We start from the raw sequence: 24920 nt of genomic DNA, 5'->3' as shown, positions 1-24920 counted from the left end.
GGCAGTAAATCTGTTTTGGTTGCTTCATTAAAAATTAAACAGTGCGGCAATTTGGGGCTGCCAGGCGCAAGAGGCGGGGCCATTTGCATTAACATCAAATCAAAGCAGAAAGCAAAGAGTGTAGCGTACTTTAGGGCTTTTAATAAACTCAACTTGGCTCAACTCAACGGCAGACAACAGGACACAGACAAACGACTACCGAAAATTTTAATAAAGTCTTCCTTCGGTCTCGGTCCGTTTCCTCCTTCAGGCCCCCAGCAAACCTGCCACGCCCCTCCCTGAGGCCGTCTGGAGCCGCCCACTTTTATTTCATTTGCAGTGCTGCATAGTTTAAGGCGTCTACTCGGGAGATATGTATTTTATAAATAAAAGAAGTCGCATCTAAGCCGGAGATAAAGGCGAATTCAGCGAGGCCCAGGAAGCCGAACAGTTTTACTACACTCACCTGGAATTTAGTACTTAATTCTAGCAGCTACAAACTTAAAAGGTATATTAATTTATATTAATTGAAAAGTGTGAACGAACTTAGTAATTTTTAAAATATTTACAGGGGAATGATCTCCCAAATAAATCAATCAAACATAAAAAATAATTCCTTTTTCTTTGTTCTAATATTTATTTAATAAAAAATGTTTAAGAACATAAGTAATAAAGATATCCTTGATTGATTTGAGTTTCCTTTTGATATATAAAAAACCAATCAATTAAACACCCTTTAGAGATTAATATATCACTATTGTAATCGACAGGATTTGTGTTAACCAATAAGCCTCAGTAAATATCTATATCTCTTATTATGAACCGCTCTGGATCCCTTAAAATGCTTGACAATGGCTCATCCATCAGAACGTATTCATAATACCCCTCGATTATAGTAGAGCGAAAATGCTTACGCAAAATTCATTGGAGCATTAAGTGCCCGGGTTGAAAGGAAGCGGGAGGGAAATTTCCGGCGCAATGTGTGCACAAACAAACACAAATAGAAAATTATATACGTATGCACATTACAGCGCAGATTTTGCCACTTGACACAGCAGGCGAAATTGTCTTTTGTTTTTGCCAGCTTGTTATTTTATTTTGCATTATTTTTTCTTATTTTCTCCATTTTTTGTTTGCCCGGAATCTTCACCTTCATCTCCATAAATAATTCAGCAAGCCGAGCAGAAAGTGACAAGACAAAATCTTAGACTTGGGCATAGTTTTTGCGTCCATCTTCTCGGCAGTTCCCGGCCAAAATGATGTGGCCAAAAACAGAAGCCGGGCCAAAAAGCGTCCATCACAGTGGGCCAATTGTCTGAGGTCGAGCCGCAAAAAATCCCCAATGAGTTGTTAACATATTAAGGAGATTTCACTTAAGTACACACAACATCCCATATTATTATGTGGAGCCGAGCTCCAGAGGTTAATGAGGGGAAACCCCGAGCCCGAAAAAGTAGGCAACGCATTATTCTGCGCCGTTGTTCTTGCCCCTTGAAGGCGAACACGTGAAATGTGTTTCAAATTGCCCATAAATGTGTGTAGAAACAATAAAAGGGGGAAAAGAAGGCGCACTAGAAGTTATTTTGTTAAAGATGGTTCATTTAAGTGGCTTAAATGGTGACAGTATTTCGCTACCCCTTGGCTTGGGAAAACTGGGAGAGAGAATAAATAAAGAAAGCGAACTAGATTTGGCTTGGCAAGCCGGAAACCAAACTATGTACTTAAAAGAAAAATAAAAGACAATTTAAAAATAATTTTGGGTACACTTCTTAATCGGGGAACAAAGCTATGTTCTAAGTAAAAGCGAAAGCATTTAAAAAAGCCTACAAAATGTTTCCTTCTTCTACCTTTCTATTAGTAATGATTTATGGACTTGGCCAGGAACCCAAGCACAAATCACTCGGGGACTCGCATTCGCGCATCCTGACCCCTTTTTTCGAGGTCCGTTCCTCCTCCGAAAGGTGAAGGACATGAGTTGGCGAATTTCCGGCGAAGCGAAAGCGTGTGTCTGCGAATTTGCGTTCATTTGTGCAAAACGAGTGCGTGCTCTTCGGGGCGTGGCTGTCAAAGCGGATGGAACGCACTTACACCTTCTTGCCTACATCGCACACATCTGTATATACATGGCACGGTTCGGGCAACAAAACACACATGAGCTGGCAGCTGAATGGGCATATTTTCGGCATGATTTAACACTTAATTAGCAGCGTTTTTGACTCGAGTGTCGCCCCATCATCATTGTCAGTGGCTCGTGGCACACGGGGCGTATGAGTAATCGCCATAAACGTTATAATCAAGCATAAACACACATAAGCCCGACTACCTCGCACTTGTGCAGAGGGAGAAAGCAGAGCCCCAGATGGTTGCGTTTCGGTTCCTAAATGTAAGTACTTATTTGTCTAGTAAAGGTAAGAGTTATGTTAACACCTAAAATATACATTTGACGTACTATATTATTTAATCACCTCTCGTAAGTTGTTTTTTGAATGTAAAAAGTATTGCCTCAGTTAATAATCACCTATTTTCTCGCTGTGCACACATCCCTTTTCCGTTGCCAGCTGCGTGAATTATTAAATAAGCAACATGGCGGACAGCACAGAAATAATGAAAAATAAAACCCAAATGTTGCATACTTCTCGGTTGAAGGGATTTCGTCCTCTCCTCAGATGCGTGAGTGTGTGTGGCAGGTGCGAGTGCGCCTGTGTGTGTGCTGGCCGGATTTTGTTTTCGGTTAACGCTTTGCAAGCGGTTCCTGGAAAGTAATCGGTTCTTGATGGCCAAAAGCTGTCGGTGGGCAGAGATTTGTTCTTAAATTTATGTGGATGCTTAGCAGGAATTACAGGGGCAAATTCCGTTGGGGGAAAGGCAAGGCACTCGCCAGATCCACTCGAACGAGAACGCGGATTTATACCGTTTTCCGTATTTTTATACCTGTAGAAATATTCATTCATTTTTGTTCTCATAAAACTCCTTATTCAAAACTAATAATTTTTAATTGCCAAGGTTGCTACCCTTCATATCCTTGCCTTTCTTGGGTAATTAAATGAGGAGGAAAATTAAAGAAGCTGTGCAAACGGAAATGGAAAACGTCTAACGAAAATGCCAGGGCACACACGTTGGCTAAATGCAGGCAAATGTACAGGAAAAGCTCTCTCTCATGCTCCAATGCTTACTAATTAGCCAAGAATTTCCATTTCAATTTTAGGATCTCGTCCCCTTTGGCAGACACACTCTGAAGTAGCCAGAATATTGCTTAAATATTTATAATAAATGCATGTTGTATAACATTGTTTTCCTTTTATTTTTACTCACTTTTCGGTGTTCTCCCTGGGCTTCCCTCGTCAAAGTGGGTGAGCCAAGTCCACCCCCAGGACTCGGGCACCCAACCCCTCTCGCTGGCATGCAAAATAAATAATTTCATTTGACTTGCAAATGCTGGCTGGTGCCACGCAATGGCAAGCTACTCTGCTCAGGCTCTGAGCCGACCCATAATGCCAGGCATCAGCCATATAGCCACATAGCCATGGCTGGAGCTACAGCCTCGTACAGTGGCAACTACAATCCGGCCAAAGGAAAACAATGCCAAGAACAGTGCAAACAAAATGGTAGCAACAACGCACTTGATGGGGGAACAGCAGCAGGTGAAGAGGGTGCGGGAAAATGGGGGCGACACGTGGAATACCCTTTCTCGGATATTTTTTCGGAATTTTTAAAAAACACAGAACCTAGCGAAAACTTGCTTTATTTCCTTTAATAAATATCCTTCGTCAGATACGAAAACTTACATTCCTCATTCTAGGCTTAAGCCTTTGGCAAATCATTAAACAACACTAAAAACTGCTCTGATGAATTAAACTTTATTTTCTAAGTTTATTTATTTATTTTTTTTTTTTTTATTTTTAATTAACATCTTTATTTAATATAATCTAAGTTTAAATAATCCGAATTAGATTTCCCATAAAACTGATGATTATTCTTATATATTTTCCTATTTTCGTACAATTATAAAATACCAAAATGAAGTGCCCACAAACGATGTGCATATACATAACAAGAAACACTAATTTTAATTATAATAACCTATAATTTTTTTTTTTTTTTCTTCAAAAGGGTCGTATATGTTTCTCAAGCCCTGTAAAGGGCATCGCCCCACAAACGAAGCCCCGCTGAAACGCTCGGCTTTCTGGCTTCCCGTGTGCCGCCGCCTTTCGACGCTCAAGTGCAACACACTCAAAAGCGCTGGCACTCAGGGTGCTGCCTACTTTTAGGCGAACAGTCAGAGAATTTCGAGACGAATAAGCAACAGCCAGCTAACTAACGCTAAAAAAGGAGAAAAATAATTAACATAGCAGAGCCAGCAGGCACTGCGGGGGAATGGGAGCTTTCAATGCATTTTCAATACATATTCATTAAAAATTAATTACGTAGCCCAACTCCATTCGCTCGGTAGTCCCGCGTAATGTCATTTTAATTTGTTATTTGCAGTGGGCGACGAGGGAATGTGGGCGGTCTGTTTGCATTCTATATATTTTTAATTTAATTAACACACCGAACATTACGCCCAGACAACAACAACAAACAGCGGCTGAGGTGGGGGTTTGAGGCGATAAAAAACGCAGCCGAAACGCACTTAAACCGCAAGCTTTTAATTAGTCGCGTCAAGGCAACGAGCGGCATCATCAAGTCAGCAACTTTTTAATGACACAGGAATATAGTCGCTGCATTTCCCATTTTCCGTTGCCCACTTTCCATTTTCGCTAAATGCTGACCAAGAAGATCTGGCCAAGGCTGGCGGTGCAAAACGCCCCAAGGCAGCGGCCTCCTCGGGCGAATAATTCGCACAAGCTGACATTTTTGCAGCCAAAGATAAATGTGAGAGCTGTGTGGGTGCCAGGCGACGGAAGGATAATTAGGATGGTCACGCGGAAAAGTGGAAAGCTCAAAGAAAATTGGGATGCTGTGAGAAGTATGGGAAAATGTGATCATTGCTTTGGCATTTTAATGAATTAAAACATTAAGTTTGATAAATAAATAATTATTACATTTTTGTGCTTCATACACGAACATGGCAACCCTAAGTATGCTTTGCTATCTTTTTTTAAGTAGCTTACGTTAACAAAAATAACGGTTAAGTAAAGCGAGGATCACAGAACTCAAGTGGCTCACTATTAAGCAGGACAACCCTGTCGCCATCTGAAAGTTTTTGAATTCCGCCATTGGAGCGCGTGGCAACCCTAATGCATTCTGAAGTATTTGCGGTTCACTTTCGGCGATGTCGCATTCGTCAGCGTCAACTTAACGCCATTCTCCACCCGCCCCATATAGTATACGCTATTCGTATAGGATTATTGTCGCTCTTGGCCCTGCTCGGCGTTATCCTTATCCTTATCCTTGCCAGCGAGGCGGCTGTCGCCGCTGTTATCCTGGCTGTCATATTTGCGGCTCAAGTGCTGCACTTTGTTATTTTTAGCGACGTCGTCAACGCCGTCTTGGCCACGCCCCACCTTTCACTGCGCCCCTTCTGCGTCTGCTTCTTCTGCTTTCCAACTTTCTCGCTCATCTAGGGTCGTGCTTTTCTGTTTATTGACGACGCAGCAAAATTGATGATGCAAATATTTGTAACAAGCATTGTTGCGCGCCCCCTGGCCGCCAATCAGTCGAACTATGGCACTGGAAAAAGTATTGTGCTTTTTTGATAAATAATCATGGCTTAGAACTGGAGGTAAAGGTATTTTATTTATGGTAGCAGTTGGTTTATTTTTAACATATTTTAACTAACAGTTATTGCCCTTTTTATGGGTAGTTAAAATGATGAAAGCTTCGATTTTAAATTTGATAAATATTTGTTTTACCTCAAGTTTTAAGTGCAGCATTTCAGGCCACCTCCTACCCCATTTGCAGTTATTGCACTTTGTCTGTTTGGCTTCGGATGTTGTGATTAACAAGTGAGCTCGTGGCGTTCAGTGCCTTTTCCATCGCCATACTTCCCCCCAACCGCAAGATTCCCCGCCTGCTGCGGACGGAAAACAAAAACAAGGGAGCTTCGGGGGCAACAGTGAGTCTGGGAAACTCGGGAGCCATGTAGATCATAGTAAGCCCTGTCTTGGCTCCTAATTCTATTTGCCGGGGGCAACGCCGAATGCAACTCCCTCTGTTTGAGCAGCCAACAATGAGACACGACACTTTAAATAGTAATAAACACTCCCCGAGATTGCCAGCTACTTGGACTGGATTCAGCTTTGTTGGCCAGTTTTTGCCGATGACAGGGATTAGCTTCTCGATTTATGCCAGGTATGCTGCCATGTATTGTGGGACAAATGCATTCGAATGGCCAAATGCTTGATAGATATTGACAAATCACAGGGAGCGCAGGCGGCGAATAAATTATGAATATTGTTCTCCACAATGTGTGTATTTTGAAAGCCCCCAATTACAATACATCTTGGGGAAAATATTTCTGCTTGCGCGATTTGGCAATTATTCAGCGATTTCCTTCGATTCAAAACGAAAATTCCCACAATGCTTCACAATTTATCATTTTTTTATGGGCAATTGAGGGCAAAATTTATTTCTCAGTTGTTATTAATTGATCTTTTCAGTGCTGTTGAGTATTTATTTTATTTTAAGTCAAATATGTTGCGTAAAAATCACTGATATTTTCAGAGGTCCGAAAATAGAGTCACTATGTGTTTGAGGAAATAATTGCAGCGGTTTGATTTTCTATTTTTATTTGGCCATAAATCAGCAATTATTTCCCACCGCACGAAAACATCCCGCAATGCGATTTTGTTGTTCCGTATTATTGATCCAATAACAATTAATGGCGCTCACCAGACGTCACTGATTTTCCGCCGCCCCACCCACGATTTGCCCCCATGTTTTTCCAATTTTCCCCATTCTCATCAGCGTCTTGGCAGGCATTTCCCCGCGGGTCCACCCATCCACCAACCCATCCATCACCCATCATCTAGCCGCAGTCGAAGCGATCTGTCTGCATTGTTTGGCCTAAAAATAAACATCTTCGTGCCCCTCGGATGTGATCTTTTGAGAGCCATAATGTGGGATCGCACAGACTGCTTCGCGTTCGTGTTTATCTATCTTTGTTTTGGGATCTTTCGGATCTGATCACGTCACAATTCCAAACACCTGGCGGCGGTTTCTGCGACCAGAATTTCCAAATTTCCCTGGCTGCCTTATTTTCGAATTTCATTTGTGCAATATAGACATTTCTCCAAGACAGAACTGTCGTTTTACTCTGCCATTCGTTTGTGCCTACCTGAGTACGAGCATGTTTTGGCTGTATTAATCAATTGCAGACGAAAATCTGTGTTTGCCCAATACTTAATTGGATTTTTGTCACTGAAGCGTTTTGCACATTGGCAGATTTTCGGATTCTAGAACTACTCTCGCCGAGCAGGGAAAAAAGAGGATTTTCTTGCCAATTTATTGGGCGTGCGAAGATTAAAGGCAACAAGTTCCCACAAATCTCGCTGCAGCCTCCCCGCCCGCAGCCGCGATAATTAATGTCCGTTTTAACACACATGGGCGTTTCGGCCATTTAATGGGCCCCGGGCGTCATTAAACAATTTAACTATGTGCATGTAGCCAGTGGTCGGCGGAGCTATTACAAACTGTCCAAATGGAAAAGGTCAAACGGTCAAAGGGTCAGCGTGACATCACTGCACTTTAATTTTTGAAGTCAGCAATTAATATGTGTCTTACATTGGTTTTTAAATGTTTTAAATACTGATTATTCCCCCGAGGAAGTTGTTGCAGTGCTTTGCGAAGTATATAAATGAACCCTTAGTTGATCTAGTTTTGAATTTATACCACCTCTATCTGCTTCATTACAACCTGTATTTAGAGTTTATGTTTTTCCTTAAGCGTATAGAAGCAGTCGAAGATTAATTAAAGCACTTTCAGTGACTTCAGCACGTGTAAGCAAATAACAGTTTTCATTTCGTCCCCAGCAAGATATTAATTTTTAACGATATGTGAGCCCACACACTCGATCCCGGGCCAATCAAAGTTTTGCGCAAGATAAATGTGGCCAACACAGATGCACTTTGTCAACTCGGAGTCTTTTAATTAGGAAAAGTTGCCCCGGGCACCGGCAGCCTTGCAAGTTTTCAGTGCTGCGTTTTCAATTTCCCAAAGAGCAGATAAAGATCAACAAAAAGGCATTAAGCAAGCATAAATCAGGCCACAAGTTTGCCCCATCCACACGCCCATAAATGTGTATGTGCTTATGTGGAAATCGATGCCCATTGAGGCATCTATAAATTTTCATTGAGAGCCGCCAAGTGCTCATAATCATTAATTTGCATATTTTTTGCTGTGGCCCGTGCAACATGTCGTATGGGCAATGTTTTGCCAGACTAGCAGCGCGGTCAATGGACGCAGCTCATCATCGCACAGCCATCAGCGCGATGATGACGATCAGCATGACGCCCCGAATGTTACACACATTAAAATAAAACTCGCATTTGTCATTATTTTCCTTTGCCTTGGCATTGACAATGGGGGTTTTCCCCGCGTTTTCCCCTTCTGCTGCGTGCTTTCTTTTTTCGTGAACGGTGCCCAAAGTTCAGCCAAACTATTTGGCGAACAAAGTTGGCATCGGGTAACAGCCGTAAAAAGGGAATCGAATGCCCTTCCCCTCCTCCGCTCGCCGTTTATTTTTATGTTTCAATTTGTATCTACACATTTTATTTGGGTTCAGTAGCTGGCAGCTGGCAGCTGGCAGCTGGGAGCTGGGAGCTGGGAGCTGGGAGCTGAGCGCTGAAAGCTGAAAGTGTGCAATTTGGTGGCGGTGGAGATGTTCTCTGGATTTCTGCGGTCAAACAAACGCTTCAATTCGAAGTCGAATCAATGCAGTAAATGTGGAATTGCCATACGAAAGAACTTGTTTTAGATGGATTTTTAATAGAAATATAAACCTTAAAAATTTGTATATTCACAGTTCATATTTTATTCCCAAAATTTTGTGTCATTCTCACGTTCTTTAACGCTTACATGCCCCATAATAATAGTGTAGTCTCATTACAACAATCACTTTTATGGGTAATATCATATAAAAACCACTGATTTCTTGATGGGCCGCGATAAATCAAATCCTCAACTGTTGCCATTAGAAGAGCAAACGCGCAGCGAAATAAAAAATAAGCTTGCAACAGATATTTACCAGGGGCGGCGCAAATAGAAGCGGGCGAGTTCAATGCCTCGTAAATCTTTTTCGCTTTACGGGCGACGACGACCACCCGCCAAGCCAAGTGCCACGCCCCCCCTGTTAGCCCGGTCGTAATAGCTGGCTGGTAGAACAACTGCAAAAGTAAACACAGCAGTCGCAGCTGTCCCCCCGTCAGCGCCCTTTGATAGATGGCCAAAAGGAGAGGACTGCAAGAAATAAGAAATCCGCAAAGAGCAGCAACACGAATCGAATTTGCGAGGACATTAAGTGGAGAACTGGGACTCGAGTGTGAATAAGCTTTCGCCTACTTATACTTATACTACCAGATTTGTGAAACCCTGGCCATCAGCCATCAGCCATGCAGCGTCCGTGGCCCATCGTCCTCGGGCAGCCACAAGAAAAACCAAAGATGGAGGATGCGACTGATGCATCTGCAACTTGAACTCAGAAATCGGGGCGGGAAATTTAAGTGGCTCCTTCTGCGTCTTCGAGGAGCAGGAAATAAAAATAAACGAGTGCAGAGTAAAGAGAAATTCGAAGTTCGAAATAAGTAAAAAAGGTAAACGATGGATATTGAATAAGTTCGGTTGGAAAATGCAGCTCTGCATTACCATGAATATTCATACTAAAAGTTGGCCCTCAGATGGATGTGCATAAAGCGATACAAGGGCAACTTTCCTCAAACACCACCACTGACAAGGTTATGGAATAAATAGGTGCAACCTAAGAAACATTTAAACTGCATAGTGTCAGTGTTCCACTTTAAAAACACCAACTAAACGAAAATACCAGGTCCACCTTGGAAATTCAAAGTTTGAACCCCAAATCACGTTAGCTACAATTTTTTATGAGAGCAGCAGCCAATTTCGCTAAACTAATTCAAGTAAATTGCAGTGGAAAATGCATTTGCATTGCGACTAATTAGCAAAGTTGCAGCCTGACAAAGGAGGGGGCGGTGCGGGGCGTGGTCAAGGCCGGACAAGGAAGGGCGGAAGAGCAAAAGTGGAAGCGGAAAACGAAACGGAAAATAGAAAACAGAAGCCGACCGTCTTATCTGGCTAAGCAGTTTATATGCAAATTTTATGAGCTGTCAACGTGGCCAAGTGTCTCGTCGTGTGCCTAAGCCCCGTAGAAGGAGATCTCGCAGCGTTGGCCAACAAGGGTTAAGCCAGGAACACAAGAACTTGGTCCTCAACTGGACCACGGACACGCACAATGGGGAGCACGACAATAGCACCACAGACGTGCTATTGGGGTTAGTATTTTTTATCACCACAAATTGCCTTAAAAATACCGACACGAATTCAGTATTTTATGATGTTCTATCCCTTGCTATATTTTCCATTTGGGTAATTTTTATTATTTTCAAATGCCTATAACAAGGATTTTTATTGGTTTTTGAATTTTCAATCAAGTTCTACTGAATTTCTTTTTTAAATTTGTTTAACTCCAATGTAAAATACAGCAATGAACTAACTAAAGAGTTCCCAAGGATGGTAACATGTCAAATTAACTTAGATTCTTTTTGGGGGTCCTATCTTGACCTCCGTTGTACAGTTCTGCTTCAATTATTCACGCCATCCAAGCAAAGGAGCAAAGGTCAAGTGTGTGTCTCTGTGTGTGTATGATGGTGTGTGACGGCGTGGACGTGTGGGTATGGCCATGCAATTAAGACCCCTATGCACGACGACAAAGAGCCAAAGACATGGACACATGTGCATATAAATTGCTTTGATGAAAATATGCAAAAATCCGGGCATATTCTCGCATTTTCGTTTGTTTTGTCTCACATTGAAGCTGCAGCTGCTCCCATCTACTACCTTCTTAATTTTCCGAATGGCACAAAGATATTCCCCCCCCCTGACTTTCACTTGGATGGTCGATCTATCAGACGTTTACGCCACATTCATTTGGATTTTCATGCGTGAAAATCTGTTGCTGGTCGTAACAATAAGGGAAAAATAGAATTTACATGATTACAGCTCAAATTGGCCAGCTTTTATATCAAGGGAATATTAAAGGTAAGGCCCAAAAAATATTAAATAAAAAATTGTTTTTTTTATTAAATGTGTAATAGAACATTTATGCGCGATTTCAATAACTCCCTATTAAATTGTTTCTAAAGTTCCTCTTTTTCGCCTTCAAACTTTTGGTAAGTTTATTAAAAATCTATACGTCAATTTGAATAACCCTTTGTGCCGAGCTCCCTTTAGAACCGCCGTGGCTCCATCTACACACAAATGGCCGAATAAAAGCCCCGAATAGTTGGCTTTATTAGTTCGGACTTTCCCAGCCATTTTCCCCGCTTTCTTGGGTCAGAAACCACAAAAAGAGCAACGGCGAGGGGCGGGGGCAAAAGCGCGGCGCGTGTCAATGACTTCAGGGTAAATAACAATAACAATAAAATGGGGTTGAGGGTGGTCCTTATTTTATTTTCCCCTGTTCTTTTTTGTGGCTTTCAGTTGCTTTTAGCCACTGCAGTTTGTCAAATTTCTGTGTGTTTTGTGGCTTTTGTTTGTCCGCAAACCCAAACGAACCGAACTGAACCGAACGAGAAGCGTTGACAGCTGTCGAGAGGGAAATTAACCACCTTTCTCCCAGCGGACTCGTTTGGTCGCTTATTTGATTGGATCGCAAATAAATGTTTACACTTTTAACAATGTTTGGCAATCGTTTGAGCACCGCCGATTACTGGATTCACTCAATCAATTGCAGATTGCAGTCGAGATTCGAGGTTCGAGGTTCGAGGTTCGAGGTTCGAGCGTTCCCGCATCTAACACATGGCGTATGCGTAGCGCCACCCCTCCCACCCCCAATATAGATCCTTCTATTTTCCCATAGCCCCTATATGTCTGCACCTATTTGCATTTATCATTGGCAGGCGGCAGGCAGCAGGCAGCAGGAGCCCGAAGGAGCGGCAACAACAGTGACAACACTTTTGCATGCAGATGTATCAGACGTCGCCCCCACGTTGGCAGTTAAGCACATGTGCCATGTCGTCCTGGCTCCCCGGGATGGCTGCTCCCCCTCGAAACTCCACCTCCTTGAGGGGTTTCCTGGCCCTGTTATAGATGTCTCTTCCTTACCTGCTGCTGGCGGAACAGTGAGTTGAAAAATATTCAAGAGCCCAAAATGTGGTCAAAAACGGGTGTGAGCGCCAATTGATTTCGAGCTCATGGGGTATGCCATTCCAGTTTTGGACCAATATTTTTGTTGTTTCGTCCAATATACTGATTTTTTGGCGGATTCTAGACACTTAAAATTTTCACAAATTTTCAGTTTTTTTGCAAGGGGAATTTTGTTGTCTTTTTTTGAGAAAATGGGTCAAAAATAAAATTTTTTAGCTGTGAATGCCAATTGATAGGGAATTTAATTACGAGTTCGGCAAGGTATGACATTCCATTCTTGGACCAATACTTTTTTAGTTTCGCCCAAAATACAGATTTTTTTCGGGTAGAAAATAGGATCTTAGTTTTCGACAAAAAAAAGATTTTTTTCTTTTACCTTTTTTGATGTAACTTGGTCAAAAATAGGCCAAACCTTAAAAGATGCACCGTTTTGCACAGCTAACAAGCTAGACAATTGATATCAGTCATTTTCCGGCTAATTATAGAAACTAAAAATTTTCGAAAATTTTCATTTTTTTTGCAAGGGGTAGCATCGTCTTTTTTTGCGAAAATTTTTCAAAAAATAAATTTTCTAGTTGTGAATGTCAGTTGGTAGGGAATTTAATTACGAGCTCAACGAGGTATGCCATTCCAGTTTTGGACCATTACTTTTTTTGTTTCACCCAAAATACTGATTTTTTTTGGGTTGAAAAATAGGATCTTAGTTTTCGACAAAAAAAAGATTTTTTTCTTTTACCTTTTTTGATGTAACTTGGTCAAAAATAGGCCAAAACATAAACGATGCACCGTTTTGGACAGCTTACAAGCTAGACAATTGATATCAGTCATTTTCCGGCTAATTATAGAAACTAAAAATTTTCGAAAATTTTCATTTTTTTTGCAAGGGGTAGCATCGTCTTTTTTTGCGAAAATTTTTCAAAAAATAAATTTTCTAGATGTGAATGCCAGTTGGTAGGGGATTTAATTACGAGCTCAACGAGGTATGCCATTCCAGTTTTGGACCATTACTTTTTTTGTTTCACCCAAAATACTGATTTTTTTTGGGTTGATAAATAGGATCTTAGTTTTTGACGAAAAAAAGATTTTTTTCTTTTACCTTTTTTGATGTAACTTGGTCAAAAATAGGCCAAACCTTAAAAGATGAACCGTTTTGCACAGCTAACAAGCTAGACAATTGATATCAGTCATTTTCCGGCTAATTATAGAAACTAAAAATTTTCGAAAATTTTCATTTTTTTTTGCAAGGGGTAGCATCGTCTTTTTTTGCGAAAATTTGTCAAAAAATAAATTTTCTAGATGTGAATGCCAGTTGGTAGGGGATTTAATTACGAGCTCAACGAGGTATGACATTACAGTTTTGGGCCATTACTTTTTATGTTTCACCCAAAATACTGATTTTTTTGGGTTGAAAAATAGGATCTTAGTTTTTGACGAAAAAAAGATTTTTTTCTTTTACCTTTTTTGATGTAACTTGGTCAAAAATAGGCCAAACCTTAAAAGATGCACCGTTTTGCACAGCTAACAAGCTAGACAACTGATATCAGTCATTTTCCGGCTAATTATAGAAACTAAAAATTTTCGAAAATTTTCATTTTTTTTTGCAAGGGGTAGCATCGTCTTTTTTTGCAAAAATTTTTCAAAAAATAAATTTTCTAGATGTGAATGCCAGTTGGTAGGGAATTTAAATACGAGCTCAACGGTGTATGATATTCCATTCTTGGACCAGTAATTTTCGTTTCGTACAAAATACAGTTTTGGTTGGGCGGTAAAACAGGATCTTCGATTTCGGCTGGAATTCTATATATGTCATTCTGTTTTTTTTCTGTAACTTGACCAAACTGGTCTGAACTGGTCAACTTTGTTCTATAAAGCTTCTAGATTGCACTAGTTCCTATTTAAAGTTAATAAGTGGTGTTTGTTTGGTCATTCTAGCACTCGCCTTGAAATCGCGCACTTTCAGGGGACCAACTTTTATGGCGCGCGCGATGGGCGATGCATGATTGATGGGACTTTTGGTTGCCGTTTTGCCCGTTCCGAGGCCGTTCCGTACCACTGTGCACGGTGCACCAGTGGGCGCCATAAAGCGCACAAGTGCCAAATTGCTTAGGCAAACTACGTTAGTTATTACGAACGACGGTTGCTACGTTTGAGGCGACTTGGTTGCTGTGGCCCCGTTCACTGCGATTCGATCCTTTGGCCGTTGCTGTTGCTGCTGCTGCTGCCATTAATGCTGTTGCCATGGCCTGTTAAGGGCTCATAACTCGGCTTTAATGTTGCGCATACGTATCGAGCATACGCCATGTGTGCCGCCTTGACAAGAACATAAATAGCCAGCCGAATTCGGGGAGTGCGGCTACCGAATGTTTACCCACCGACAACTGTCAGTTCCCCAAATGTCTGCCTGCCTGTTTGGTCCCGAAAAGCAGAAGACCAACAATGGATAAACAAAAAAGAAAAGCCCCAATTGGCCGGAGACTCAACTCCCTGACAGGCTAAAAGCTCAGCCGGCTGAAACACAGAAGCAGCAATCACTTAACTCTTGCCCCGAACGCAAGCGAAGAACCCCTTGATTTTCCACCTGCAATGCCAACACTTCAACCTTGTATCCACACGCCCATTTTTCCCGTCTCAAGCTCGAAAAAACCGACAATGGGTTAAAGTTGAGATGGTAGGCAAAGCCAAATGGGGATAAAGTGGCTGCCATGTTTTGACTGGCATCGTATTCAAATTCTAGTTAATCACACTTCGGGTTCGGATTCCAGTTTGATAAACAAAATAGAGTAATCCGTTGTTTCCGTTTCTTAAATATACATAGTTGAGTGTTATTTGCAATCATAACATTTCCTAATTACCAATCAAGAGAAGCTATCTTTAAGCCGCGTTTTTATGGCTCTATTAAATAACCCTCGAAAACCAAAGCAAGAGCATGCAATGCGATTGGGCTGCAGGACTTTTGATTGATAGCGTCGCACTCGAAGTAATCCCCGAGGATCTATATAGAACCGTATCAGCCACATCACACGATAACAATGCATCCAAAGCCGCACGGCAACATTGTTTTCCACTTAAATTGCCGTCAGGCAGGAGTGTGTGCACACCCCCGCTGGCACTCCGATATTTTCCATCATAATATTTATTTAGCCAAATGCCTCCAAAGCCATGTTATCAATATAGGGACCCCGCCCGGCTGCCACACTGATCCCATGATTGATGGAAGGTGGAAGGTGAAAACGCTGGGGGAAAGGGCGAATAAATTACCGAGCCGGAGGGCGTGATGCAATTCCACTTAATATATGTGGATTTCCAAAAAAAGGAGTAGCGAACGGCCATTTCTATTAATTAACACAGCGTTTTTGCACAGCCCCGTCGTTGCCATTCCACGGAAAACACAATCTGCAATCGAAATGCGGTGCATACGTGTTGCCCCTCATCGCTGTCAAATAGCCCGTGGCATCTTTCAACCATCCCCATTTGTTCTTTACTTTTTCCCGTGCTTTTTTGCACTTTTTATGTGTATTTTTATTGAATTTTATATGCGAACCCCTCGCACACAAAACGGGAAAAATGAATAAAAGCGACAAGAAATGAAAATTGAATATTTTATGGCAAGTGAAGCAAAGCACAATGGATCAACAATTGAAACGTCACATTTCGTTATGTTAGCACGAGAAATGGGAAACAATATCTTTATTTCAGAACAAAAGTCGCATAGAATTTTCCAATACATCCCCAGCGCGTACAATGGGAGCATACATTAAAAATTGAACATTTTTAGAGGATTCGAAATACATTGTTTCTCGATTGATTCATGAAAATTATAATAGTCAAGTACTTGATTTCAATTAGCAACTTTTAGCAACTCCTCCATTTTGATTGTAAAAAAAGGGTTTCTAGGACCATTTCTTACGAGTATGTATTTCTTATACAGTTGATGTGCAGCAGAAGCCCCCTTTTCGTATTTGATTGTGCATTGTAGCCAAACGCAAGGACAACAAAAGTACGGAAGCGCAAACAGGAATGCCACGTATGCGCCGTGTCGTGCGGCGCTTTCCTGTTGCCGGGGAAATGGAAATCAAAGACTGCCGACCGCACACCGTGCCGCCTTCCGCCTCCCGCCGTTCTCCACCATTTTCCGCCATTTTCGCCATTTTCGCCACTTCGCGCTCTTATGTCAGTGGGAAAGCCGGTCACGCGCCAATACAGGCGCTGCAGCATCCTCCAGCTTGCAGTTGCTTAAACGCAGCGATTAGCAAAAGGACACGTACGAAGGATGCCAAGGATGCGTGTGCGGATGCGGATGCGAGTGCGGATGCCAGTGCGGATGCCGCAACAAGTTCGGTTAACGAGGCTGGCCAGCAAGGGCCCGAATCCAGCCGGAGTGGCCTAAACCCCAAACCGCTCTTTGTGGCCAGCGAACTTGTGAATGGCGCATCGTTTAATACAATTGCACACGCTGCGTATGCGTAACGAGCACGCCTCCCCCTTAGCCGGGCCTCCTCAAAGGGACTTGTCCCCGAAAATCGTAGACAACTTTTCATTGAATCGTCTCATTGATTCATCAATGAAAATATGGGTAATTCAGTTTGGAAAGAAGAGCAGGCACTTCTCAAATTTAATTCCAACATAAATCACAGAACTCCTTTCTGGACCTTGAAACTGTTTTTTGTGATATTTATGGTGGAAAATAACCCATTAAAAACATCTAAAAGTTAACCTTATTTCGGGATGATTTCGGCACGCCACTTAAATATTTTTCGAGACCTATGTACACACACACAAAATCAGCGCCAATTTCGGTTCCGATTTCAGTGCACTTCCTCAAGTGCTTGAAAACACCCAACTAAGTTAAGCTATTCATATCTCAAGCTCTGGCAATTTATATAAACTCTAGGCATATTCAATTTCAAACCGCACCGGATTCAAAAGAATCAAGGGAGTTCTCCTTGAAGACCGTTCAAAATCGTTTTCTGAAAACCACAACACACGCATACTCTCACTCACGAAATTAATCAACAATTTTCTGGGAATTTGTTCAGTGAGTTCTTATTTTCGTTATTATTTCATATTTCATATTTACCGATTCGCATTAGTTTTTCTTTTCAATGGAACGCACTTTTCAGTCGTTCGAGTCCAGTGAAAATTTCGTGCACATTTTCGTGCGTCACGTTAGCAGTTGGGATTCAAAAACGCACCGAAGCTTGAAAAGTACTTGTTCTTGGAACTGTCTGCTTGGTTTTCAGCCTTTGGCCGTGGGTTTCTTAATTTAGTTTCTTTAGGTTGATGTTTTAAAATACAGGTTACTTTGAATATCTTTGGATACTTCTGGATGTATATTTATGCAAGTTAATACGGTCTTAGCACAACACTGAGAAGCACAATCAAAAAAAGAGTTACTTTGGATACTGTACTGTGAGTTTTTCGGTGTGTTCTGTAGCTTTTGGTTTTGGTTTTGGTTTTGGTTTTGGTATGGGATGTTTTTGTTTTGGGCGCTGCGCTGTCGAGCTGAAGAACTTGAGTTCCGGAGAGTTGGTTTTGTTTGAAATGTTCGGTCTGCTGGGGGCTGTTCTGCTGTTCGCAGGGCACTTCCTCTGGCACAACGCGCCTCGTCGACCGTTCAAATGAAACTGATGCGAAGGCGACGCGTCGCAGGGAATATAAAGCGACCGGGAGCGAGAGGGCGCTAGGCGGGCCGAGTGGCGGGGCGAGCGAGACGGCAGGACTCGGCCGGCACTTCGGCCGGGCTCGGGAAGTCCCGAGGCGCCACAAACACCTGTAAGCAAACCCGCGATGCCGGCGAGAGAGGGAGACGGCGAGAGAGCGACAGAGCGAGGGAGAGAGGGCCTAAAAAGCCGTATCGCGCGCGCTCCCTCCCTCTCGCTCGCCGCCACCCACGCTCCCGGCCGCCGTCTCTGTCCCACCCACCGCCCTCTCTCCCCCTCCCCCTCCCCCGCTCCCTCTCCCACTCGCTCGCAGTCGGAAGCGGAAGGAAACTCAACAGTTGGCACATTTCGCCGCGGAGAGAGGAGCGGAGAAAGCTGAGCAAGGAATGCAGATGAGTGCGGAGAAGGGCGGCGGCATTCCGTTATTTGTGCTCGTCAAATTTATGGCGGGCATTTGTTTGGTCTTTTAAGTTGGCCCAAAACTATTTATCGATAATTATCGGTAGAGCGGTTGGGGGATAATCCCGGCGATTACGATAATGACTCTGCTTGCTTATCTCAGACTGATGTTTGCCTTATCTCGCGATTTAAATAAATCATGCTTATCGGTATAATCGGAAACTAATCGATCTGTTATCGAACTCGCCTGGTTTTTAGATAAAGGAAATGTTTTATCAGGTGTGGAAGGTTCTACCTGAAGTGTAGGTTTTTTTTATTTTACGACAATATCAGTCCCCAAAAATCGTCATAGAAATCATCCGTTTCGTGCTCCTTGTCGACTTCGTTGAGTAACTCTTTGAGTTTCCTCAGTAAGTCCTTATTCTTTTCCAGCTCTTCCACAGCCTTTTCGGCCTCACTTTTCAGTAGTCCGTGCTTACGCAGAATCCGAATTACACGCTTCTCGAACGGGGTGAAGGATTGTCCGTCGGATCGCGGATGTCTCCCTAAGGGGTGGAGGGAACCCCAGTCTGCGAACCCAGGGTCCTCTGCTTCGGGGCGACTTGGCATCTCCAGTGTGCCGATACTGGGCTTATCCCCGTTGGGGTGCTCGGTGGACAACTCATGCTCGAGGGTCGAGCCAGGGACGGCTAGGAAAACCAGGAACCCCAAGGCACACAAGTAATGCATTTTCGAAACTCTTAGCTTAGGGCGCCCAACTGCTGCTTATATACCTTCTCAGAACTACGTTACCAACGAACGCAACTAGGTAAATTCAATTACAGATAGCTTGACACTGATTTATGGCTCAGCCTTGACTGCCTAACCAGACACTTCAATTTCCTAAAGATAAACCCTCTTTATAAGCATGCAATGTATACTTTTTTTAACAGGGGGTTGTTCAGTTAAAATATCAGCACAACCAGATCTAAGTTAACTTTAGGTATTTAAAATCTTACCACTCAGTTACTCTTTTTGGGCCAAGCCCTAGATACAAAAGTTAAAAAATATATTGGAATAACCTGGGGACAGCCAAATCCCATTGGCCTAGTGACTTCCACTCACTCTGAATAACTTCGAAACGACCTACTCAAGTTTCCAAAACAAACCAAGTATTATACATAATATAGGAGTATTGCCAGGATGGACTGCGACAATCCCAGCTTGGAGGCGCAGCGCGAGCGAGTGGGCAGTGCGATCGTGACCGCCATGGAGGACCTGGACCGGGACTACCTGCGGAAGCTGCAGATCGAGATGCACGCCTGCGCGACCGCCTGCTGCGCGGAAGCGGATGCGAGCGCGGAGGCGGTGGAGCGCTGCGTGGACCGCTGCCAGGTCCGCTTGACCCGCGCCCGCTGCTTCGTGCAGCAGGGCATGTCCGACTTCGAGAACCGCCTGGAGAAGTGCGTCCAGCAGTGCCGGCTCCACGGATCCGGGGACCTCCTGGAGCGCTGCTCCAGCAACTGCGTGGACAGTCACGTGGGCCTGCTGCCCGAAATGCTCAGGGCCATGCGAGACACCCTGGAGAAGGGTGTTTAGGAGGGCCCTATTGGGTTTCTCTGTGCGCCTTACGGATCTCCAAGGAACCACACAACTTCTATATACTACTTCAAAAACATATTCAAATATTGTAAGTTACATAAATCAAATTTAGTTGCACGAACATCGAGCAGGTTCTTCAAACTCACTTTAAATTCATACAAACACGTTATTTACAACATTAGCCACCTATTGACAGGCCTTAAACACAATTAAACGCCACTTAACTGCTAAATAGCATTTCAATTAATGACAATCGGCCATTAGAGACCCTCAGCTAATCGCGGGAAAACGCTTATTGATTTGTTTACCGATCTAATCGATTGTGGTGCAATTTTTGGTGACCCAAAAACATGCTTCTTATAAAGCAATTACCAGCCCCTGCCGTCGCCGGGGGCTTGCCCAAAGGCAATACAGTCCTCCAAATTATTCATGGCAACATGCCCGTATGGGCTGTGATTTATTCAGAAACATAGGGCCAAACGTGCCGCATGTAAATGCTCCCAATTGATACGACAATGGCAATAATCTCCTCGACACGGACAATGTGGCATACTTTCAGGCGAGGCGCAGCCAAGTTCGGGCCCCGAAAGACCCACAGTTGCAGCAAGGGAACCCAGAGAACACCCCCACAAGAGGAGGTCTTCGAATTGGATCACAACAAGAGAAAGAAGTCCACATTATTAGAAAAACCGTCTACGACCTGTCCATCAAATAGTGCCCTGTAATCACTGCCAATTGAAATAGTTCCAAGGAAAATTGGTCTGCAATGCTGACCATCTGTTGTCGTGCACAGGAAAGGCGCACGATGTATGCCAATCGATAGCTCAACTATGCTTTCCCTAAATGTCAATGCATTCCAAAGGTTGTCTGCTTACAATGAGGATTTGATCAATTTTAATCAGTTAACAAACGTAGAGGGGGAAAGTTTGAGAAAATGCAAGAAAAGGAAGAGTTTAAAAAACATCGATAGCAAAGCAAACATTCGATAATACCGATAGTTGCGTTCAACAATCTAAAGACGATTCACGGAAAGACTTAATTATTCAATAGTAATGTTATGTGAATGTGATATTCAGAAGGGAGCTTAAATTTGATCTTTCAAGGCCTACCAACATTACCGATAACAAAACCAAAACCAATCGATAATACCGATTAAACAAACTTAAGTAATCGATGGTAATGTGGATGCAGTGTTAGTTCTACACGTTCACTCCTCCAGAGACGAGTATCTTAACGCCAGGACTGTGGGCTGCGGACTCCGAAACGGTATCGACCCATCGTCGGCGATTACCGAGGACCAAATTTACCTTCTGTCCATCAAGGGGCAATCAGCCTCGAGTGTGCGGAGGTGTGTTTGACAGATATGGGTGTGCAGACAAAAGCAATCGGCATGTCAGTTGAGCAGTTTAAAAAGCCCCGCCACCGGGAGCCGGGCGCACGGCGAAATTATGTGCTTCGAGACAATGGCAGCGGGTGTCTAACAAAATGTTTTCGCATTATTCAAATGAAATGCTCTTTATTGTCTGCCAGTCGCCGTATCGTAGCAGCAATTGCAGCAACAAACAACCCAGAAAGGAGAGCCCAGGAGGAGGTCGCTTTTGAGGCGCAGTGAAAACAAACAAAGAGGAAAATCGGTGGGGAAAATGTGAAAAAGAACAAATTATTACCTGCATTCAGCGGGAACAATGAATCGCTTCTCGAAAAGCAGCAGAACGGGCGAGTCGAAGAGAGCAACCATGAGGGATGCAGAGTGCCGCACGGAACGTCCAAATCGGATTGGCTTCCAAAAAACTATTGAGTTAATCATCTCGATTTGCATTAACCTGATTGGCCAAAAGTCACAGGCACTGCGGACATGTACATGGGGCCCCAAGTGCACTGAGCCTTATTGCTGCCCAACTTTACCATAAACTTGGATAAAATATGCATAGGTATTGGATACCTAATCGCAAATGGTATTTAGTGAAAATTATGGGAAACTTGATGGGGAAAATTCTAAAATCGCGTTTTACCATAGTTGTTATTGGACCCAAGGACATGTTTGTTCGAAAGCCTCTCCGAGGAAGCACCCTTAGTCCCGCCCATCGGCTCATATCAAAATGTAATGTCCGAATGCGTGGGCTTTGTGTATCTAGATACATTCGCCATGCAAGCACATAACGTCCCACGTCTTTTCAGCCGTGCTGGCAACCCACGAGTGCAGCTGCATGTGTTCTTGGAATCGGAGCTTTGCAGCCAACCCTCCGAAAGGTGTTCTGGGAAATATGTAAAAAAATTGCGATTTACGCAGTTACTTTCAAGTCGAACCTTTTGGTTAGAGCCCAACGAAATTAGCCCATAAACTAGAATCTCCTGTTTTTGTCACAGTCATGGGACAAGTTGTTCATTTGTTCCCGCATTAATGACGTCGTCGCTGCTTTAGAAATGCAAACAGCTCAATCTTTTAAAGATCTTTAAACTTTTAATGGTTTTGTCCGCCGCAAAGCACCCAATCGAGATTCATCGGTTTTTTCGCAGACAATTTCGCGAAAATTGGTTCACCTTTTGTGGGTCCCCGCATGACATTCAGAATACTTCAGAGACAGCGTCTAAAACGCGATATGAACCATGACGACAGAAAACGAAGAACCAGAAGAAGCCCCACAGAACTTGACTGCAGCGCCATCCAAATGGTTGGCAGTCAATGGGCCATCGCCTAGGCCTATATGGCCTATACACTCGGGGTCATTCGAATAACACTCATACGGCTTGGTAAAAAAGATGAAGTTGGGAATTAATAAAATCAAGCTTAGAGTCCCAAACGAAGTAGTCAAAGACCCATTATCAAATCATTTATGGTCATGTAAAACGAAATACCTCACCAAATTATTGTACTTATCGCAGCATAAACTAATAAAAGTTTAAATCACTAAGATAATATTTCTATAAGGCCTAGAGATTAACAAATCTGTCATTATTTGTAAGCCCTATATGTTGCGGCACCTAATAAACATATATGTATTAAATAACGCTATAATTCCCAACTAGTTTAAGCTGACTTTTGACATTATTTTATTATTAACATTAAACAACGAAATCCATTCTCTTTAAGCAACTTAAACATTTCTTTTAATTTTAATTTCAGCTCTAAACCCAGTGGACACAGCCTTTTGTGTGACAGGCAGCTGAGGAGCTAGTGCCTTGGCCTCAGGTGTAGGACTCTGTACTGTGGGATGCTGGCTACGGGCCGCTCCTCAAAGTGGCAAGTCAAGCGGAGAAGGTGCAGAGGACCAAGGACGCTGCGGCCTGTGTGATATGTTAATTTGGCCTAAACTACACACCAACGGCAAGCGGCGAATGGCGAATGGCAAATGGCAGATGCGAGAGCGCTAGGATGCGAGAACGAAAGCGAAACGCGTCCTTCGCCCGCAAATCCCAAAGGCGAAATGTGTCATACATTCGCCAGTTAGCGAAGGATTTCACAGAAAAGCACACAGTATTTTATATATTTTTTTTCATCTTCCGTCGGCTGTCTTTGGCAGCTTTTTGAACCCGGACATGGGGCAGTTTTGATTTATGCCACAAGATGCGACAGTCTCGAGGAGTATATGAAAATAAATCAGTTTGGCATTCTAGAGTTTTCGGATTTATTCGGTACATCGGGAGGGCGTTAGACTTTGAGCTGGCCTTTTAACTAAATAGATTGAATGTTATGAAATAGATTTCAAGTCTTTGACTAAGCTAAAGCTTGCATAATAAATAATATTTTATTTTATATCTTTGGTATGTTTTTAACGAAGAAACAAAAATGTGTAATTAAGCCGGTTATATATTCGAAAAACTCCCCTCAACACGGTATCAAGTGGGGTGTTCTGTAATGATTTTGGCAAGAGGTTCTTTGCGGATGCCGTAATGAGAGTTGAGCCATTGTGGCGCCCACCAGGACGCACTGCCAGAACGCCCCTCGATTGACACGTTCGCCCAGAGACACGATTCCCCCTGAACACCCATATATATATATATCTATCCATTCTCCCCTGAAAATCCCACACCTTACTGTCAAATTTAATGCGGTTCGCTGTTTATTAGATTTGCACAAATGGCATTTTCGGCAGTAGGTTGCGCCACTGGAAATGGAATGGGGTTGGATGTGGACGGGGATGGGGATGTGGGATGTGGGACATGGATGTGGATGCGGATGCGAAGGTCCTTCCTAGGCGTTAAGTGCTTCGTGGTGGGGCCTTCCCAGCAACAACAAAAGCAACTCTATCGGCTGCCAAAAAACCGACAGCGAAATTATTGAAAATTCATTTAAATGTCAGCAATGTTGAAGGAGCTTCGAAAAATGGCGCAACATGTCGTATGCGCAATATTAAATATTAAAACGTTTACATTATTAACAGCAAACAGCGGAGACAGGCGGAAGGAGCCGAGACCCCACACAGGCGAAATTAAATTTCAGTTTGCTGCACGGAATCAGCATATTTATGAGTGTTATGGGTGCTGTGTGAGTGTTGTGAGTGCTGTGAGTGCTGCGTGAGTGTTATGAGTGCGAGAAGCGAGTGGGGCAGGCCAATCCGATTGTAAATTAGAAGGCAAACATGTCGGCCGTGGCAAAACAACGTCGCTGGACTGGGAGAGAATTAAATCAACGCTGTCATCATCATTCGGTGGCATTCAACGAGATCCGTCAAAACAGACTGCAGCCTTAAACGCCGGCACAAAAAGCAAAAACCCCCAAAAATCCGAAAAATTCCCGTATTTTTATTGACTCTTTCAAATATTCAAGAAACCTGAAGAAACTTTAAATATTTTTTTTCATACATTAAATTTTAAAGTTTCTTAACCCGTATTTATGTTCCAGCATTGTAAACTATCTGTGAATTCTGTCTGAGCTTTCTTTCTCCCCCATATTAAGTCGAATCACTAGGATTGCCCGCATCTCAGTCGCTCAGTTCGCTACGCCCCTGTGGCCGGATGACAGCGGAAATCCTCTGCGATCCT

The 24920-nt window shown here is 43.0% G+C and overlaps 3 protein-coding genes across 15 annotated transcripts in view; 1 reads left to right on the top strand and 2 right to left on the bottom strand.

Annotated features, from left to right (window-relative positions):
• LOC108023362 (eye-specific diacylglycerol kinase) overlaps nucleotides 1–17933 on the bottom strand; it is a 102270-nt gene extending 84337 nt beyond the window's left edge. For 8 of the 13 annotated variants that reach the window (XM_017092745.3, XM_017092749.3, XM_017092747.3 and 5 more), the window contains exon 1: nucleotides 17375–17931. The gene's annotated coding sequence lies outside the window, so the exon portion shown is untranslated. Of the gene's footprint in view, nucleotides 1–17374 lie in introns of all 13 variants that reach the window. The other 5 variants (XM_017092755.3, XM_017092753.3, XM_017092754.3 and 2 more) reach the window with 2 other exon arrangements.
• A 693-nt stretch (nucleotides 17934–18626) lies between these two features.
• LOC108023366 (uncharacterized) lies at nucleotides 18627–19107 on the bottom strand. The gene has a single exon (XM_017092765.3). It carries the CDS (start codon nucleotides 19083–19085, stop codon nucleotides 18675–18677), a length of 411 nt encoding a protein of 136 aa, XP_016948254.1. The 5' UTR covers nucleotides 19086–19107; the 3' UTR covers nucleotides 18627–18674.
• Nucleotides 19108–19381: 274 nt separating this feature from the next.
• Nucleotides 19382–23702, top strand: LOC108023367 (protein FAM136A). Its single transcript, XM_017092767.3, has 2 exons — nucleotides 19382–20025; nucleotides 23062–23702. The coding sequence occupies exon 1, from the start codon at nucleotides 19539–19541 to the stop codon at nucleotides 19932–19934; it is 396 nt and encodes a 131-aa protein (XP_016948256.1). The 5' UTR covers nucleotides 19382–19538; the 3' UTR covers nucleotides 19935–20025; nucleotides 23062–23702.
• Nucleotides 23703–24920: the final 1218 nt, after the last annotated feature.

Source organism: Drosophila biarmipes, chromosome X (assembly GCF_025231255.1).
Source record: "Drosophila biarmipes strain raj3 chromosome X, RU_DBia_V1.1, whole genome shotgun sequence".
NCBI classification, from domain to species: Eukaryota; Metazoa; Arthropoda; class Insecta; order Diptera; family Drosophilidae; genus Drosophila; species Drosophila biarmipes.
The sequence above is the reverse complement of the archived record's forward strand: the minus strand, read 5'-3'. Positions and strand labels throughout refer to the sequence as shown.